This window comes from Hippoglossus hippoglossus, chromosome 13, assembly GCF_009819705.1.
Source record: "Hippoglossus hippoglossus isolate fHipHip1 chromosome 13, fHipHip1.pri, whole genome shotgun sequence".
Classification (NCBI taxonomy): domain Eukaryota; kingdom Metazoa; phylum Chordata; class Actinopteri; order Pleuronectiformes; family Pleuronectidae; genus Hippoglossus; species Hippoglossus hippoglossus.
In genome coordinates this window covers 19,263,569-19,283,053 of record NC_047163.1, presented here as the reverse complement: position 1 = coordinate 19,283,053, position 19,485 = coordinate 19,263,569, and the positions used below count along the sequence as shown (strand labels likewise).

Below are 19,485 nucleotides of genomic sequence, written 5' to 3'. Positions count from 1 at the left end.
ACGCCCCGGTCATTAATCAAATCGTAGCCTTCGTCTAGAGCTATTTGTCTACCAGACGCTCCTCATCTGTCGACCTCGCTCGCTCCTTTTCTCTTTTTCACGTTGGTCGGCCTTTTCCCTCTCCGCTTCATGTCTATGTTTATTTCTGCACAGACCCTTTTCACAGTTTTCTAAATTATTAGAGATTAAACCCAGATAACCGCAAACTTGTATCTCAACAGGTATTAAATAGATGATTATGATGAAACAAAAGTGCCATCAATAGTAGAGCAGTTAATTCAACCAGTGCTATAGTTTTAGCATCAGTGGTGGTGGTAGTAATAATGGTATAAATAGCAGCTGCTGGTGATAAAAAAGGTAAAAGCCCTTTAATATTCACTCTCTTTGGTTCCAACATGATCATTAGCTGTAATTTCTACATCTAATTGTAATTCTCAAATATTTCAAAACATCAACAATCTAAGTTCTCTTTTCATATGGTTCTGTTTTCTATATTAAAACACAGGCCTGAGTTCCACTACCACTGTTAACCAATGGTGGACATAGACACACCCACGATCAGTCGTTTGCATGTGTCTGCTCCAGCAAAAATAACAGCAAAGCAATGCAGTTTGACAGAATTGCATCGCACAAGTGTTAACCAAGCCGAAGTGGACATCCTTACACAGCTCCACTAATCACAGACAATCATTTTATCCGTGTCCCTTCTAAGCAGTGCTTCCTCAGGCATTGTCTTTAGATTATTATACATTATATAATATATATATATATATTATTATACATCATATTTATGCACCTTTTAAATTATATAAAAGCTAAAGGTGTGCAGATTAAAAGTAGGCTGAATAATTTCCAAAATTGTAGTGTCAAATTTTTCTGAAATGTGTGTGTGAGTTGTGAGACTCCTAGTGACTTCAAATTCCTCTTTAGTTCAAAGTGTAAACTAAATAGATTTATATTAACACCTTTCAGTTTATACAGAAATCCATGCATACACTATTAACATCTTGTATTTATTTTGTCCCTCGTCACGTTAGCTATCACCTTTTGAACATTTAACTTTTCAAAAAAAAAAGGTTTGCACATATTAAGTGTTCTGAATTATTGTATTCTTTTGTATTTGTATTGAGGCCTAACTATGAGCACTGGAGCTGCAAGAGCAACGAGATAAAAAACCCAGATTCTGCTTTACATGTAACATGGAGACAGACACAGGGGAAACATTTCTGGGAAGGCTGAAAAGAAAAGAAAAAAAACCCACTAACAAGCACATTATTGCAATTGACCTTTTAATATGTGGACTTGGTTGATACAAGTCACAACTGTTCATTAAAGAGAAATACAAACCTTCACTTGATCAATGTCCCTCAGTCCCCTCTGAGTCTGAGTCTGTCTGCAGCCCACCGTCATGCACCCATCTCCCCAAACATGTACACATACAACTGTCCGTCTCTCTGCCATCCAGGCTTTCTTTTCACATATCATCTTCTGCCGGTACGTGATCTCCAACACGTCTCACCACCAACTTGTCTTCACTGTCTGGGGGTTTGACGGTTTAGGACCCCTCGGTCTTGAGTGACAGCATGGTGTGACCGGTGTGGTCAACAGTCATCTTGACCCCCTGTCTCCGTCTGGCTACACCTGTTGTACACCCACAGCGAGGCTTATTTTTAAGGGGACGGACTGATGGCAAATAAAGCTTCGGAGCACAAGTTAAATAAATTCATCAACACTGCCATACCTTGTTGTTGCCCTGCTCTCCTCTGGGAGCTGAAGCACCATTATGGCTTTTCAGGCTGCTTCCTGTGCAGACTTTCTTCTTCGTCTGCCCTCTCCCCTCAACACAAAAGGTGGCTGCCCAGGCTCTTGGGGTGTAGCACTTTTGAAATGTGAAGGGCCTTCAGTAGCTGCCTTAGCACAGACGTCTGTTAGTCTGACCAAGAGAGGGGTAGAAGGAAATGAAGGACAGGTTTGTGTAATGGCCTCCTCTCCCCCTGCGAAGGTCACGCAGCATTGTTGGCCGGCGGAGGTCTAAAAGACAGGCCTTCGGAGAACCACAAAGCGGAGGTTTGGCAGGACTAATGAAACTCAGGGCTGCACGTTAATGATCTAAAAGACTGGACCAAAACACTCAGCAGTCCCTTTCCGCTCGCATTCAGCCTCCTCTTGATCGCTCCTTCCGAATAATGACAAGCCACTCTCCTCCTCTACTTTCATTGTAACCTTTGATGTCCGCCTTGTTTTCTTTGTCTCCAGGTCCCCCTCCCTCCTTTTCATTCCTTTATGTTACGCGGCTGTCACTCATCTATTACGGCAACAAATGGAACAAGGAAAACATTCAGAGGGTGTATTGTGGTGCATGCACAGCTTTGCTCTTTATTTCTTTTGAATGCACTTGAACTTGGAATTTTCCTTGGTCTGCCCATTGAATCAGCAGGATACAATTAGAGCTATTGTCATAGGATTACAAACATATTTGTTTTATAATCCACATTTCTAATCCCCTATAGTTAAATGTTTCTCTGTGACTGTTTATAAGTGACTGTTTCTTTCCTCATTGTATTAAATACTACTACTACAATAATAATAATAATAATAATAAAAATAATAATTATAATAATTATAATAAAAGTCTCACTTCCCTCCTGTTGGTAAGAAACTGCGTCCATTAAGTATTTCCAGATTGGGCCTCCACCCTGTACAATGGAGGTAAATGGAATTGCAGTTTGGGTGAAACTATTATTTACAAGCTGGGCATTTTTTTAACAATGGAAAAAAAAAAAAGGAAATCAGTCATTCTGGATCGCAATTCAACTTTCTACCATATTGGAACAAACTATTCAATTAAATCCAATGCACATCACACATTGACAAATATACTTATAAAATATAAAATAAATTTACTAGAGCCTGAACAATCATTCAGACTTGATTTATCAAAAACCCTGTTGAGGTCCACCATTGTTCTTCACTTTTTTTTCACTGAAATGTTCTGTATGGTCTGACATGAGCTTTAAAGCACTGAGCAAAATTCCAAACATTAATGAGATGATAAGATATGGATGAAAGCTCCTGCTGTGGCCAGAAGGAAAACACATTCACTTAGGCCCAGTTAGCCATCAGGTACCTACAGGTTCATGCAGGTCAGTTAGCACCATGGCTGAGGAAGACATAGGAACTGTAAACATTCTTCACTATTAGTTTATGTTTTGGAAGTCATCACCATTGTAATAGTGTGCAATGTCATTGGATATTACCTATTATCCTTATGTTGGGCAGATAAGTAACCAACCCTCAGCGCTCAGGAGAGTGTCTGTCCCATTGAACGCAATATCTCAGAAACTCCATCTCAGGGAATTTCTTCAAATTTGCACCAAACTCATACTCAAGCAGGAACTGATCATCAAGGTCACAGCAATCTCACCAAACATTTATTTGGCCACAACTCATTCATTTAGGTTCTAGTTATGACTTAATTAAATAGAAATAAAACAAATAGAGTAAACTATGAATTTGTGACATTTTATATCACTACGATGCAGTAATCTTCGGAATAAACTAAACTTTTACCTGGTGGTTGTTCAACGCCATATTTCAGGAACAGAAGATGAACATATTTCCTGGGTGGTTGCTTAAGGCAGTGTGTGTGTGCGTGTGTGCGTGTGTGTGTGTGTGCGCATATAAGCAAATGGTGTTGTAATGTTGGCTAACTTTATGCATTAATTGCATAAATAAGTAAGTACTCTCCCATCTGATGGGGCCAGGAAGGTCTTTTAAGACGCTCTTTGACATGGCCTGATTATGTTTGGTTGGAGCTGCATAGGATATATGAGAGGAGATATGGTCCTTTGGATCGTGTCTGTGCATGTGTGTGTGTGTGTGAGTGTGTGTAGAGCCTGTTGATTGGCCTTGATTAACAGACTTTGAGGCACATGAAGCAGAGCTAGAGCCCTCGTAATGTTGCATCTTGAGCTGGTTATTTCCAGCCATTCCACAGGAGGCCTTGAACCTTGCCTTGTGTGTGTGTGCTTGCGTGCGTGCGTGTGTGTTTGTCTGTATGCATTTTCCCCCCGAAGTTGGGGGAAAAAATCCTATGCACAATATCAAACAATGCATTTTTCTTGCAATAGATGTGTTTCTGTTCCCTAAATACGATCTTTCGGTGATCTGCTGAATCCCTGGTCTGCGATTTGATATGAATATAAATTTAGAAAATGTAATTAAATTCCAAGTGAGCAATGTTTAGAATTAGCATCTGTAAAGACCATTGAACTGAAAAAAACACTACTGAGCACTGGAAAATGAATAATGTATAAAAAGCAGTACCAGCATTCACAATGGGATTCTCTGTATTATGCAGCCATTACCTGGGAAGGCTCATGATTGACATATTTGCCTGTTATGTTCCCATTTAGGTCTATGAAAAGGACCTCTCTGACCTTGCTGTTCAGGGAACTTGCCGTTCTATTCACTGAAACATTTTATAACCCTGTGTCTGTGTGTGTTTTTAGCCAAGCTGAACAACCAGGATTCGTACAACAACTTCACCAACAACAACATGGGGAACCCGCGGCTGTCCCCGCTGCCCAGCCTCACTGTGGTGCTGCCTCTGGCTCAGATCAAACAGCCCATGACCCTGGGAACCATCACCAAACGCACCGGGTAGGTAACAGCCACAACTACACACCTCTGCCCTCTATCATCCACGGAGATCCAGGTCTGTGGCACATGAGTCATATACAGCTCATTATAAAAGGACCCCATTACTTTATTATCCCAGAATCCAGAACATGGTAGGACAAATCACAGCAAAGGATCGCCTCCAGTCATTAACAGTATCACGTGTATTTCTTTTAGTACTTTTTAGTACTTTTCAGTAAATGTTTACTTTGTCATTATTGGGTGTTAAGTGTAGATTGATAAGGGGACAAAATTAATTCAAACCACAAGCATAAGCTGTAACTTAAATGTGAAAAAGATGATGGGGTCTGAATACTTCCTGAATGCACTGTAGTTTATACTACTTAAAACTCAATATTTACCATTTATAAGCCGCATAAAAATATTTATAAATCATTTATAACCCATTGTAATGTAGATGTAAGGATGTATGTTAAGTCAATAATAATGTATTTGTGATAATTTTTGTCTTATGACAACCTGGGGGTTCATACTTGACCTTAGAAATAGTCATTTGACCAAACAGTTTTAACTTAAGGGTTTCTGTGTGTGTTCTGTGTTCTGTGTGTATGTGTGTGTGTGTGTGTATGTGTGCTCGTCAACTGTTGCTTTTCACAACAGTCATCTAGTTATCTAGTTATTAATCAATGGAGTTGGATCTTGAATCCGGATCCTTCCAGTCACTTTAACACTGATGTCCTGGCTGTGCGCTTAACGTCTTGTCTCTGTCTCAATACATTTTCGGTTAGTTGTCCTGTGAGCTCTCAGTCAGGTATCTGCTATTTGCTGACCATGGCTGAATGGGAAATAAAAAAACTTTTCCTTATATATTTTGTCAATAGATATAAGAGGGCATCAAAGAGATATATCACGTATAGGAACAACTTTAAGAGATGATTAGAATTGATTTTTATTGCAACTTGCCCATAACTGTGTTTAGTGAACTCAGCGTATAGTAGCCTCCCTGCTACTTCTGTGAGAAAAGAAAATCAACATGTAACATTGATGCACACAATATTTTTATAACTTAAAAATCTTCACGGTTATTGTGCTCCAAGTGAAACCTTTAAAATCCTATGTCTCCAGATGGACTTTGTAGACGAGGGTTTAACGGCAGCCTTCCTCAATTTACATTTTGACCACGGTCACGTAAAATTTAAGATATACCACATTAAATATTTAACATCATGCTGTGATTTGCTGTCCTTTGCCATCAATCACATTGTAAAAACACTGCATGGTGTCAGCAGTATTCTTGTGTCGGCCAAAGCTTTTCCTGTCACACATCCAGCTGATGCTCATGGGCTCCTTTTGTCTCAGACCACCACTTTTTTGCATAGGGTAATGAAGCACAACGCACATGTGAACTCATTCTCCGGCTGCTGGGGAAACGGCGAACATGCATCATTCATCGCACGAATAGTTATTAAACCCCTGCCAATAAATTCAAAGTCATATTTGAGTCATATTTCATTCAGTGTGTCCCCGGGAGCTTTGAGTGCGAAAACAAGTTCAGTATAAACATAGGACAGCTCTGATATCATACACCTCCATCCTCACTCTCCCACCCCCCCCCCCCCCACCCCCACTTGGTCCTTCGCCTCAGCATTGAAATTATGTAGTTTTAAGACCATCAGCATTTACAGGCCTTTGCTAAGTGCATTTACATAGAGTACAGGTGGCTCCACAAATAGGGGCAGATTTTAATATTTTCATTTAAATGTAATTTTCATGCCCTGTTTGAATGGGAAATGCTATAATGGCTCGAGCAGATGGCGAGGGATCTATTTCGGTGTGGCGTTTGATAAGTGAGCTATGAGAATGAAAATAGAGACCTGATCCTGTGCAACGTAAACATCGGGTCAATCATTAGGATGCCATGCACGGTTCATTTGGCTTGTAAAATTTGTTATTGCCTATGAACAACTGTGGCACACAGCTTTGGTCTATCTGTGGTGATGTTCTGGTGCCAGTGGTTGGAATCTGGTTTTTGCAGTTGTGATATATATATATATAATTTCACACAAAGTAGGGTGTTATCAAAAGATCTCTAATTTCTTATTCAAGGCCTTGAAATGTTAATCAAGTCCCCTTCAGTGAGATCTTTACAATTGCTTATATTGATCTTTAGTTTATACTTCCCTTATGGTATATTCAATCAGAAAAAAGGCCTCCTGTGTTTTGGGATTTCATCTCCATGCTATACAAGGCATTTCTATTTATTTGAGTTCATTTATCAGTGCTGTTCTTTTTGTGTCAGGTTTATGTGTTAATCACTCAATATATTAAGCTGTGGAGTTTCACCCTCAAACGGTTATTACTATATTCATTTCTTTTCTTTTTTTATGATGAAAAGCTGTGAACTCTGCAGGGCGAACATGTATGAACACATTTGTTTTAGCAAGATGGTTTTTGCAAGAAAGCCTGAAACAGCTTGTCACTGTAGTTTTTAACAAACATTACTCAAACTGGAGGATGTTATGCACATGTCTGGGACTATTTTCATCTGCGGACTGATACATGTTTGATGATTCGGGTCACCATGTCAGGGAGATGTCCTTTGGTTTAAAGACAAAATAGATTGTCTGTGCCAGCAGCTTATTACTAATAATGGTTACATTCACTAGTTGGATCACCTCTAGTTGCCGTGGTTATTATAACAAGTAATCATGGGGCAAAGAAGCGAGAAATTAGGTTACGTACTATGAATAGCAACCAAGTCTGCATCAGGAGAGTTGGAGCGGATGGATCGGCTCATAGAACTTCATGGGAGACCTCTGTTCATTTCCTGTTAAAAAATAAAAAGTCAATATTGTTTCTATCAGCGATGACGTTGTATTTTCAGCATTGTAACCAGTGTTTTGACTGCGAAGGTCCTCTCACCTTATGAAGAACTGAATTCAAACCCAACCACAGTCTTTTCCTAAACTGGACCAACTCTTCCACAACTTTAGCCATTGGTAGACTTCAGCATGTTTATTGTTTTAACCGTGACGATGAAGATCTGATACCAGTGCCCCACTTTCAGGAGACAGTCTGAACGGTGGCATCAGAGGAATAAAAACAGAATATGTGGTTTGAGAACCTGATGCACCATGTGTGGCTTATTCATTTTGTTTAGGATTATTGAGTTTTTCATGTTTAACAGAGGCCGTATTGAAATTGCACAATATTGCACTGTAGCTCTATGGCACTCAACCCTGAGATAAATCCGGCTTTGGATACAAACACAGGGTTGTTTAGCTGGACACATTCATCATTAGTTTGCATCTAAAGTTCTTACATATGGGGATGTATATAAAAACATAAAACCCAAAGCAAAGTAATTCTACAATATTCTAATTCTACAATATTTCTATATATATATATGTCACCTTTATCATGGACTGTAGCTGTTAATTACAGAGTATAGAGCTGTATTGGCTCTGTCTGGCCCTGTGGGCTGCTTCAGTTCTCCTTCATCCATCTCTTCATCCAGTCCAGAGGAGGTGTGAGTATTAATGCAACAGGACATGCAGCTGTGTGGCCTGCTCCTGTACGCACACAGCTGCACCTTCACCGAAAACACAAAAACACACTGGGTGAGGCGGCAGGTTTGGCCCCTGGTGTTGGGGGGGGGGCGGGTGATATCGTATGCTTTCACGCTATACTTGCACAGGAGTATCCAGGCACCATCTGTCTGTCTGTGCAGCCAGCCATCTCTTTCTTTCTCTCTCTCTCTCTCTCTCTCTCTCTCTCTCTCTCTCTCTCTCTCTCTCTCTGTGATTTGAAATTGGAAAAATTTCAGGTTAGAATTAGGTTCTGGTTAAGGTAAGGCGTTATAGTGTCTTTACTACTAATGTAAAATGACACAACTGTGTGTGTGTGTGTGTGTGTGTGTGTGTGTGTGTGTGTTTGTGAGAGAGATGGAGAGAGAGAGGAGGATCCAGCTGCTGTATTTAGTATTTACACCTGTATGAGCAGATCCCTGTTGGCAGGGCAGCAGAAGAACACACCAGCTGCTTAATCTACATGCCCTACTAGGCTTCCATTGTGTCTACCGTGCCATGAAACACACACACACACACACACACACACACACACAACAATACACTTGTTCACACATGTCGATGAAGCTTTTTCCCAGTTTGTGTGACCAGGCAAATTGCAGGGATCCCTTCATTGACCTTGGCACAGCTCCAGACCACCAGTGTGCAAAATGTGCTGCTGTTTGTCTTCAGGGGCCTCAAAGTTTGAACATCAAAGGAAACCTCAGTAAGTTCACGCTAAGGCCCCTCCTCTCCTAATTTAGAGTTTGGTGTTTTCCTCTGTAGGAGCAGGGAGGTAGAGTCGGATGTGGTTCAGCATCCGCCTGATAACCCCCCTCCAGAATAGGCCAGGTCAGGGAGTGGAGGAGCTCTGTCGAGCTTCTGCTAGTCCTCAACGTCCCTCGGGAGTGCTGAACATGGAGAGGAGTGTCGGCTCTGACCCGGCCTCTTGTTTCCTGTCAGCCAAATTTGGACCCAGATGAATTAAATCGCAAGGCGGAAAAAGACATTAGTCACTAAATCCAAAAGATTCTGTCATGGTGAAAAGTCACAGTCAGAACTTAATCTGTGAAAAAGATTAAGGGAGAAATATTAAAAGCATCAGCTGCGGGGGAAAAAGTCCACTTGTCCCTACGGTGACAGATTTCTTTGAGGATGGATTTAACTTGTCAAAATGCCTGTCAGTGTCAAATTTGGGATTTGCGAGCAGACAAACTATTGCACACTCATCCCTTCTACACACAGTCTGAATTTAACACATGACAAATGAAAAGCCAAATGGAAAGATTGTCACACACAAAACAAAAACACAACCCCTTGACCAAATCCCGCTGATGACATTTTCAAGCAAATGCAGATGGAGTGCACATGAGGTAATGAGAAAGACAACAGCGAGCGAATGAATGAAACCTTGTGACCTGCCACAGATGTGCCTTCAGATTAATGTAATACGTACGTAAGAGCCGGCACAATGCATGAGCCAATGTCACACAGAGCCTCGCTCAGAACAAAGCTAGAAAGGGGCTTTAAGAATGCATCGCCCAGCGCCACTAAACCATTTGCACAAATCACCTCACTTCCCTCATTTTAATAGCTCAGGCGGAGCTGCTATTAGAGCCAACGGGGTAAGAGATAAATGTGTGAACGACTATTCCCCGGGAGTGGGGTCGTCGCCCTTCCAGGTCGATTACGCTCGCTCTTTTCCCTCTGCTTCTCTTCCTCTGTTTGAGCCTCCACGCCCACTCACAGTCTTACACCCCTTTTACTCCACTGACCCATGTTTAACTTGTGTTTTCCAACATACCGCTGACCCACGGGACATTTCTCCACTAAACCTGCTGGATGAGGCGGTGCGTCATACGACTGGGCAGCCTTTGTCTACACTGTGGTCAGAACTGTTTACTGCCAGCTCAACATGGTGGGCAGTTCTCCCAACATGACCTCATTATTTTGTTTTATTCTAAGGAGTGTTGAATTTTGACATTTTTATTTGTAACACTAAAGCTGAAATGGAATGCACTTAAACATAACAACAGGCCTATACGGCCAAACACTGGTTGAAGTTAACCACTTCAACCAGTGAACACTTCTCGTTATTGTATATTTGCGAAACTCTGTTTTTTAAGGAAAAAAACCTGTATCCTTTTAAAATGTGAGATAAACTACAATAGAGTGCATTTCAAGATTTTAAACCACACCTAAGCTAAACCAGTTTAAATGGGCATATACGTGCAGAAAACATTGCTGTGGGATAATTCAACTTTATTAATTTGTGTATTCAAAATTAACACAGATTTGCAAGATAAACTTAGAAATTAAGTTTATGTGGCAATGATTTTAAATTGCCTATGCCACAGATAAAGATCATGTTTCCTTTTTAAAAGATGACAGTTGAAACAGAGAGGAGAACAAATTCATACCTTTGTCTTGAGTTATGTGAGATCACAAATGGACAGTGCAAAGTGTGAACGCACCCAGGACAAGTTTTATTTGTATTTGTATTTCTATAGAACTTTTCTAGTCTTGATAACCACTCAAAGCACAGTACAGTTTGGCCATCCACCCATTCACACACACATTCATACAGAGCATCTATGTGCAGCATGTTCTCCATCATACATCACTCACAAACTGCCGGCGCAGCAGTTGGGTGCAATTTGGGTTTCAGTGTCTTGCCCAAGGACACCTCGGCACATGGAGGATTGAACCGCTGACTAGGTTAGTGCCCTACAGCTCTAACTCCTATACCTCCACATTCTCTCTGCAGTGTGCATGTGAATGTGTCCTGGGCCACATGTGAAGGACCGACTACTCAGCTGATTACCTCTGAACCGCTAGTTTCACATTGAATCTAAAGAGTTTTTTAACTTTCGTTTTTATTTATTATTCACTTTTTGTTTTACTTTTGCTTATTTTATCGTAAAGCTACACGCATTGATACACCTCGTTCTACTGGCTCCACTCTCTACCTGTGGAAAGAAAGTGCAGACACACGAACATACTCGCGCTGAAATTGGACACATTGTCGGTTTGACAAAAACATAATTTTCTTGAACAGAATTTATGTACATGTGTATTTGCATATAGATCCAATCACAAGTGGTCACAGGAGATTCATTCAGGACGTATTCTAGCCTGTGACCTAACGTACGTACAGCTGTCCACTTGTGATCAGATCCCTCTGGACAGAGGTTAATACCAGGTTGATGACGCTTCTAACATGCCACAGATGCTAAAATGAAAAATAAATACATTAATATAATATCTATTCTATATATATATACTGTATATGTGCCATACGTAGAAGATGTAGACGTCAAGAGAGTTTGCGGTGCTAAGGGCTGACGCCGGTGTCGATGTGCTGTAAACAAAAAGACGTGATCTCCGCAGCAGCATTACTAGGTCACATCCTGCCTCTGCATGCTGCACTCTTGGAAACACATCTGTCCCCATTTTATTTTGCAAACTCTTTTGGAAACAATGACACAGTCACACACACTCGATTCCAAATGCAAAGTGTTGCTAACACTTCCTGTCAGTAACATAAGAAATCAATGCTCTTTCTTTTTAAACATTGCTGTTCCTCGTTCAGTGTGTTTTGCCTCCGACTTGGGAGCAGACAGTCTGCTCCCACTTTACAAATGACCAGTGTCCGTGAATGGTCACGTGATGCATGTTTACAATTGAGTTAGAATGGACACTGTCTGGACAGACATTGTTTTTATTTTGAGGTGCCGCAGCTTAACATAGTAGTGTGAACATATATTGCTCAAATATTATTTTATGTCCGCAGTACTACTTCTACTAAATACAATTACTGTAAATCTCGCTTCATGTAAAATATATATATTACACATTTAAACCATTCCAGTGTCATGCAACTCATATTCATTTACTATTATCAATCCCTTTGACATTTTTCTGTATGAGTGATCACACTGTACCTTGCCTAAAAAGATGCACATGGAGATGGGACTTGTTTTATGCGAATGAGTCCAAATCATGAAGTACTGTTATTGTTTTTGACTCAGTTTTAGCTCCTCCAACTTTCTTTGCATTGATTCTACTTCCAGACTCTCCCGGCCTCAAACCACTGAATCAACCAGTTATAAGTTTTAAGAAAGAAGGAGGGAGAAATTCAAAGTGGCAAGTAGACAACCCCAAAGCCTACTTGGCCTTTGCTCCTACCATGGAGATCTCCCCCCATTTGTCCATCACTCTCCCACTGGTGTCCATCCATTTACCCAGCTGGAGGTCCCGAGTGGGGTCTCAGCAGGTTTGATAGAGACCATCCACCCCCCCTCTGCAGCTCTTTGATAAGTGGCAGTTTACCAGGGGCCTCCATTACACCAACCAGCGTGTTCATTTATCAACTTGCGCTCCAGGAGTAAGACATTCCGGGGCAAATTGTTGCTCCCTGTCTCCCAGAGGAACATTTTTCTACACATCGATGTACCAAGACTAATTGGAGACTGTGTGCTATCGTTGGGAGGGCCCAGGCGGATGCTGCGAAAGCGATAAAATAAAGAAGTGCTGCAGAGTGCTTTGTTTGGCTGGGGATTCTGTTTTTCATGACCGGGGGAGGTTGGCCGGCGGGGACAGAGTTCAGTCTCATCGGACCTTTATTGCTGCAAGGAAAAGACTTATTTACTGTAAACTGTTTACGGAGCTCTGTCACTATCTCTGGACATGCAGAATAAACACAGGAACACACTCCCACTCCTAATGTCTTGTAAACACTAGGAACACGCACAGACTGACAGACCGAAATACACCCTGAAAAAGACGCCACACTCGGTGCTCCCCTTACACACACACACACACACACACACACACACACACACACACACACACACACACACACACACACACACACACACACACACACACACACAGAACGTACTTGTTAACATAATCATAGCAAAGGCACATGTGTTTCCAAACAGGCAAACATATTCACAAGACAATGCATAGCCATAAATATGCACTTGGACCCCCGAAAAAATGGAGATGCATGTAAATACACAACTCCTTGTCTCAACAATGCCTGAGTGCTGTTAGTTTTATTGGTGTCCCCAGTTGTTATACAAATTAGATCAGCTCCTCATACTCTTTCTCAATCTCAACAATCAGTCTTTCTGCGTCGGCTGGATTCCTCCGTTTTTCCGCACATGTACCCAGTCCCTTTAAAGTTACAGGAGAAAAAGGGGGGGGGGGGTGAAAAAACATGATATATGTCTGAAGACAAAAACAAAGTCTGCGGACGAGCTACATCTGCCAAATATATGGTATCACACTTTACAGTGCAGCCCGAGCAGATGAGTCATCAAGCCATCCCGCAGGTTTTCAGATCTGTCTTTGCGCGCAGACGTACAGTTTCCTGCCTCATATGTGTTGTGCACTTAAACAGACACGTCAAAAAGTATGTAATGTGAAAAGTGTGTTTGCTCAAGTGTGCGAGTTTAATAATGGTTTTTCCGTCTATCTCTGTATCCCCCCCACCCCCCCACCCCCTCTACCCTCCCACCACCATCCCTTTCATGAAGACCCTACCTCTTTGGGGCAGGATGTTTTGCCATTAAAACTCCATGGTGAGTTTTGCCTCTCCCCTCCCTCAGCAGCATGCAACTGTACTCCGCCGCAGCACACCTTCTCCCTCGCCTCTGATACGTCTCCTGTTGTATATTTTTTTTTTACACAATTCCGCAGAGTTTGTGCTGTCATTCCTCATGGGGGTGGGGGGGGGAAAGGAGGGTTTCCTATTTCTTTGTCTTTTTTTGCAAATCCCTCATTTTTTCTGTTTAAGTGTATTTTTAGCTTTTATCGTCAGATGATTCACTGAAGTCACTATTATTTATTGTGTTGGTTTTACTATTTCTACAAAGTATCCATATATTTTGTGTTTGCAGTCATGATTGAACATCTTGAGGCTGCAAACATTAAAGTTAAGAACAGCATGTCATAGGTTTATATCATAGGTGGTAGTTGTGCATACATGTTGCAGGGCTTGAGGCCAATGCCAAAGCACATCTTGTTTGGTTGCCATGTGGTTTCTTTGAGCCCCCCACTAGAAAATGACATCCTTGTCTTTTTGCCTATTTCTTTCCCTCAGTTCAGACCCTCCATGACGGTTTTCCAAGAATAACGCCTTTGTGTTACACATATTGTTCATATTTTCCTTTAGCCCACTTTGGTTACGTATTTTTTTATGTCAGATGTGTGTTTGCACGCAGTGTTGTGCTTTGTCATATTCTGGTATTAATATGAACAGTGTCTTGTGTGTAGAAATGTGTGTTCCTCTCCAACTCAAGGTGAACAAAATAGAAAAAAAAATCTGATTTATTTAATTAATCATAACAAAAAACTTGTATTTAGGTAAAAAAATCTGCAGTAATCAGATTTTTTTTGTTTAAACAATGGCTCAAATAACTTTGTAGTGTTCAGGATGTTTGTCACCCGCAGAAAACGATCGCCTGACTCTGGCTACATCAACGCTCGATGTTTTAGTTTCAAAACGCACCACTGCTGCTTCATTTACACACTTCTCCAGCTCTCGAGCACAATAAATTTAGAAGTTTGGAAATTGTATTGGTCCCTTTTCAGTTGGAAAATTCTGTGGCTGCATTGTCGTCTGGCCAGGCAAAGAACAGAGACGTCCGTGAACCTGCTTTCGCTTCCTGTTTGGTTCTTATCACTCATTAATGAACGACCAGCGGTGAAGGCAAAACTTTGTCAACACCTCATTTTCGGTCCTACTTTTCAGAATTGTTTTGCCTTGTTTGTTTTCTGTAACCCGGGCAACTAATTGCAGAGTAGACAACCTGCTTCCTTTTTACACCAGTACACACATGACCCGTGCATGTGAATGGTCATGAGAAATACATTTGCAGGTATATTAGTGTGGATGGGGTTTAATACTGATGCAGAGGTAAATCGCTTGTGTTGAAAGAGATCATTTTAATTTTGAAACACCGTTTTGAAAAGTGAAAAGTAAAACAATACAAACCCCGATAAAGAAAGGTTTATTTTAAAGAGACTTGCAGCAGCATCTTGTGTCAGGCACTTGGAATAAAGGGGGGATACTGAACAACAGTACAGAATCTGTTATGAGGGACGAATCTGAGGCTTGACATAATAAATAACTAAATTCAAACAAAACAAAAACGTTTCTGTTCATCTATAAACTGAAAATTCTGACTTAAGTCAGCAAACAGAATTGTCTCACTTTTAACCCGTCGTAAATTAACAGAAGTAAAATGTCTAAGATGGATCAAATCAATACCTTAATTTAAGAATTTAAGATAACTCAAGATTTCCCTTGAAATTTGTTACCTTGAAATGTTGAGCTTTCTCATATTTCTTTTTTACAGTTCTGCAATGGTAAATGTAAATCTGCATTTTATTTAGAATTACAATATTTGAAAAAAATTGAACTAGCTTCCATTCTGGCAAGAAATATTTTCCGAGGGACTGAGAGTTTAGGGCAGTGAAAAACCATCCCAGTAAATAATTAACGTGCAAAACTTTTGAAACATAATTAGAAAAAACTGAGAAGAAAATTTCAGAGAGCATCTTCCGATTCAAGGAACCTTTTCCTCTAGGGGACAAGCCCTGTTATGACAAAGTGACTTTCAGAGAGAGGCCCCGAGTGGCCCAGTGAAGTGAACCTTTCTCCTCCCTGTTGACTTCATTTACTTTCAAAATGAATAGCATGTGGTGCCTTACCTACGTTTTGGGTTTCATCTTTTGTTGTGGCCAGTCATTCTTTTCACTTTTTAATTGAAGCTTTTTTCTTCGCATCCTCATCCACCTCCTGCTTAACCTGGGCCCTAAGTGATTTCCCAGCGTATATACTTTTCAAAGGTAAACATCATTAGTGTCAGAATCTTGACCTTACAATAACTGCTTTCTGCTCAAATTGGGGCTAGTTACTTCTCTAATAGTGTATGTCTTGAGACGTGAGCTGGAACAACCCATTTACCATTGCTGCCACAGCCGTTCGTAGAGTATAGGGACACATTTGAGAAGCAGATCCCTGTTTCATTTCCTTTCACCCAGATACCAAAGCCGATCAAATCTCCATTTCATGTACTAGGCACATATTGTTAACAGCTGATTTTGTATTGGAAACTTACACCTATAAATATATATGGCGTGAGGAAACACAACTTAATCTTGCATGCCTAGTATGGCAAATATTGGGGAGTATGATGATTAGGTTGTTTTCTCCTTGAACATTTGATGTCCGTTCTCCAGTGTTCATAGTTTCCCCAGTGGTTGTCATCAGTGCTGTGCGCTCAACACAGCCCCAAGGCTGCCTGTTTTCCAAGGGCTCTTGTAAAATAATAAATGTGGCATTGAAGGATGTGTCCTCCACATGACTTCCCTCTCTTTCTTTCCCTGCTTGGTCACAGTCTTAACACCGGCTCTGTTTCTGATATGAATTAACCATATGGCCCGGAATCAGTGCAACAGCAGCCGTACAGCTCTTTGTCACTGGATGGCCAGCTAAAGTGAGCACTATCATATTTGTGTACTGCAAGTGCTCTGAAAATAAATGGGAGCTGCCACTGGACTTCCATCCCCCCTCAGAGGCGCCTCACGTTAACCCCGCACATAGTAATGCGAAGGGACTTTGATGGTTGATGTCACAGATTGAATTATGCCCTTGAGGAAAAGCTATTAGCTCAGTCAAGAGTCCTCATTTGTTAAATTAAAAGTGGAAATGACATGTGAGTAGTCTTTTCAGTGGATTAAAGTTGCAAAGAAAATGGATTCCACTCGTGGCTAAAAGGCAATAGTACAATAGTAAACCTTGTGAAGGGAGAGGGAAAAAAAGAGATTTGCTGTTGTAGTGACATCCATCTACCCCTGCTCCCAATATCCTGTTAGTGTATTTATCTTTCATAATTTATTGATATTGGGTTACATTTTTGGAGCTTGGTGTCGTTTGCCAACCCACTCCCCTACTGGTCCACTCCAAAAACTGGTCGTGGCCCCCCATTTGGAGAGGAGGATCACGCTCATGTCTGTTGGATCTGTGCCTCTGTATCGTAAGGGGAGAAACCTCAACACGTTTAAGCTACTTGAAGTGAGATCAAGAGGAAAAGGATGATTTAAAACCCAGTTGAATAAACTAGTGGTCACTGTACCCGGGGGAGATGAGAACCAAGCTGTGATCTTTGGTACTGTTGGAACGCTCGGTGCCTGCTGAGGCGTCTTCAAAGAGGTCCAAATCCAGCTCATCCACTGTGAGGCCACCCTGTAGAGACAGTATTATCGCTTGATATCAAATACTTATAAAGTATAAAGGATACACATTGTGTGCTGATTATAATTAATGTGTACTTTGTAATAGTATACGTATATACAGTTCAGACCACAAGTATATGAACAATTACCCATTTTCAACATACTCAATTTGAAATAAAAAAATGGCTACTACATATTTTATACATCCATATTTAAAATGGGATGTGCTGCACAACACAGAGCCTGAAGAACATAGAAACATGTATCTGGTGTGTATATATATATATATATATATATATATGTGTATATATATATATGTGTATATGTATATATATATATATATATACACACACATATATAAAGTTGTGGGAGGTCAGTATGCATCTGTGCAACTTGGTGAATCCTTCCATAAAATCGTGAAATAATAATCTCTACTGTGCCTTTTTTAAATTCCTTTTCTCACTGATTTTCATTCCTCTTTTAGGTAAACCAGTTATATTAAGTCAATTCATTTCCTTGATATATTATTCATCTTCCCTTTATGTCCAAAGTCAACATGACGACTATGAGGCGGTTAGAATATCTTCGAATATGTAGTGTAAGTCACTGTGTGGTGTGTTCCTCAGCCCTCTGCTCTCGCCCTAGAAAACAAACCTCAGCTTGCTCTGAAATAGGATTTGTGTTTCCTGGGTTATTGGAACCAGTGAACCACAGAGCCTTTGAGGGTTTAACATATTTTCCAGCAATGAGAGAGATGGAGCACCATGGGTTTATGGCAATTAAACACCTCACCAAAGAAGAACTTTGACTTTGCAGCTCTCTGACACAGTGACAGTCGGGAATGCTGTTCCTTCTCTTGAACAGAAATGATTTGGTGTTCTGAGCCGAAACGGGTCCCTTGTCTCCCCACTCCCTGACCATTGAATGTGCTTGCAGACATTTTAATGTTGAAGGACCCCAGCTAGTTGGGTCAGTGAAAAGTTGAAAACCATCTTACATGTCTATTTACATTTTATTATCGTTTTACTTTGCTTCCTGTCCAGGATCGTTTAGACTGAAAGACAGAAGCATAAAATGCAGTATTGGAAACACTACTGTATTGGATAGGTAACTGTACCTGTTTGTTAAATGTGTTTTGTTCAGTAGACACTGACAGATGAATTGGCCTGAGGATGAGCTTGGAGGGGAAGACAAGGGCACCCTGGAGTTAGCCAAGGCAATATCCTGAGTGTGACTTTATCTCCCCCTTCATCTTCCCTTCACAGACAGGGCTTACTGTGGATATTTGGTCATTCAGCCTTCTCTCCTTGACCCAGCACCAATAAACACAAGCTACGGAACTTGTAGAGAGGCCTCTCTTATGAGCACATTCACCCTTTCCTTTTTCCTGATCCCTCCCTCCCTCCCTGAGTAATTAATGAGGAGCTGAGGGGAGGCCTCAAGTCTTTCCTCACCTAGAAGTGGGGAAGTTTCTTAACTACTGGACTTTACACATTGACATCTCGATTTTTTGTTGTTTGGCGATCAAATTCCACAAAGGCGAGTTTTTTGGTGCAGTCTTTAAATGCAAAATAACTTCAGCTGCATTTTAGGCCTGTGGGTGTAGATCTGCCAGTGCTGCCACCTACAGTCAAAGAACACAATTGTTGCTGTAGTTTTAGCACTTAAATCACCTGCAGGCAGTTTTTGTTCTGGGTGTTTTCTTAGTGTGTTGAGGATTTCACAATTAACACTTGTGTATCTGATAAAAACTCAGTTGAAATAAAAAAAACAAATAAAATGCTAACTCTAAAATATATTTTAAAAAAACTAAATCATCATTAATACTTATCGAACATTATTCAACACTTGTGGCTAAAACAAACACCTACAAATTTTGTTTTGGAGTATTTTGTAAAGTAATTTTTGTTTTTACTAAATTTATTTATTTTCTTTTGCTCATTCAATAGGGGAATAAAAGGTTACTACACCAGGCGCATGGTTTCAAAAGGGTTGAACTTGGTGGAGTGAGTGCGAACGGATTGAG

General features: G+C 40.7%; 1 protein-coding gene across 5 annotated transcripts in view; it reads left to right on the top strand.

The window, feature by feature from the left end:
- Positions 1 to 19,485, top strand: part of bcas3 (BCAS3 microtubule associated cell migration factor) — a 319,787-nt gene that overhangs the window by 83,642 nt on the left and 216,660 nt on the right. For 3 of the 5 annotated variants that reach the window (XM_034605302.1, XM_034605300.1, XM_034605305.1), the window contains exons 16-17: positions 4,512 to 4,662; positions 13,754 to 13,798. In XM_034605302.1, coding sequence (XP_034461193.1) covers positions 4,512 to 4,662; positions 13,754 to 13,798 — 196 coding nt within the window. The remainder of the gene's footprint in view (positions 1 to 4,511; positions 4,663 to 13,753; positions 13,799 to 19,485) is intronic. The other 2 variants (XM_034605304.1, XM_034605303.1) reach the window with 1 other exon arrangement.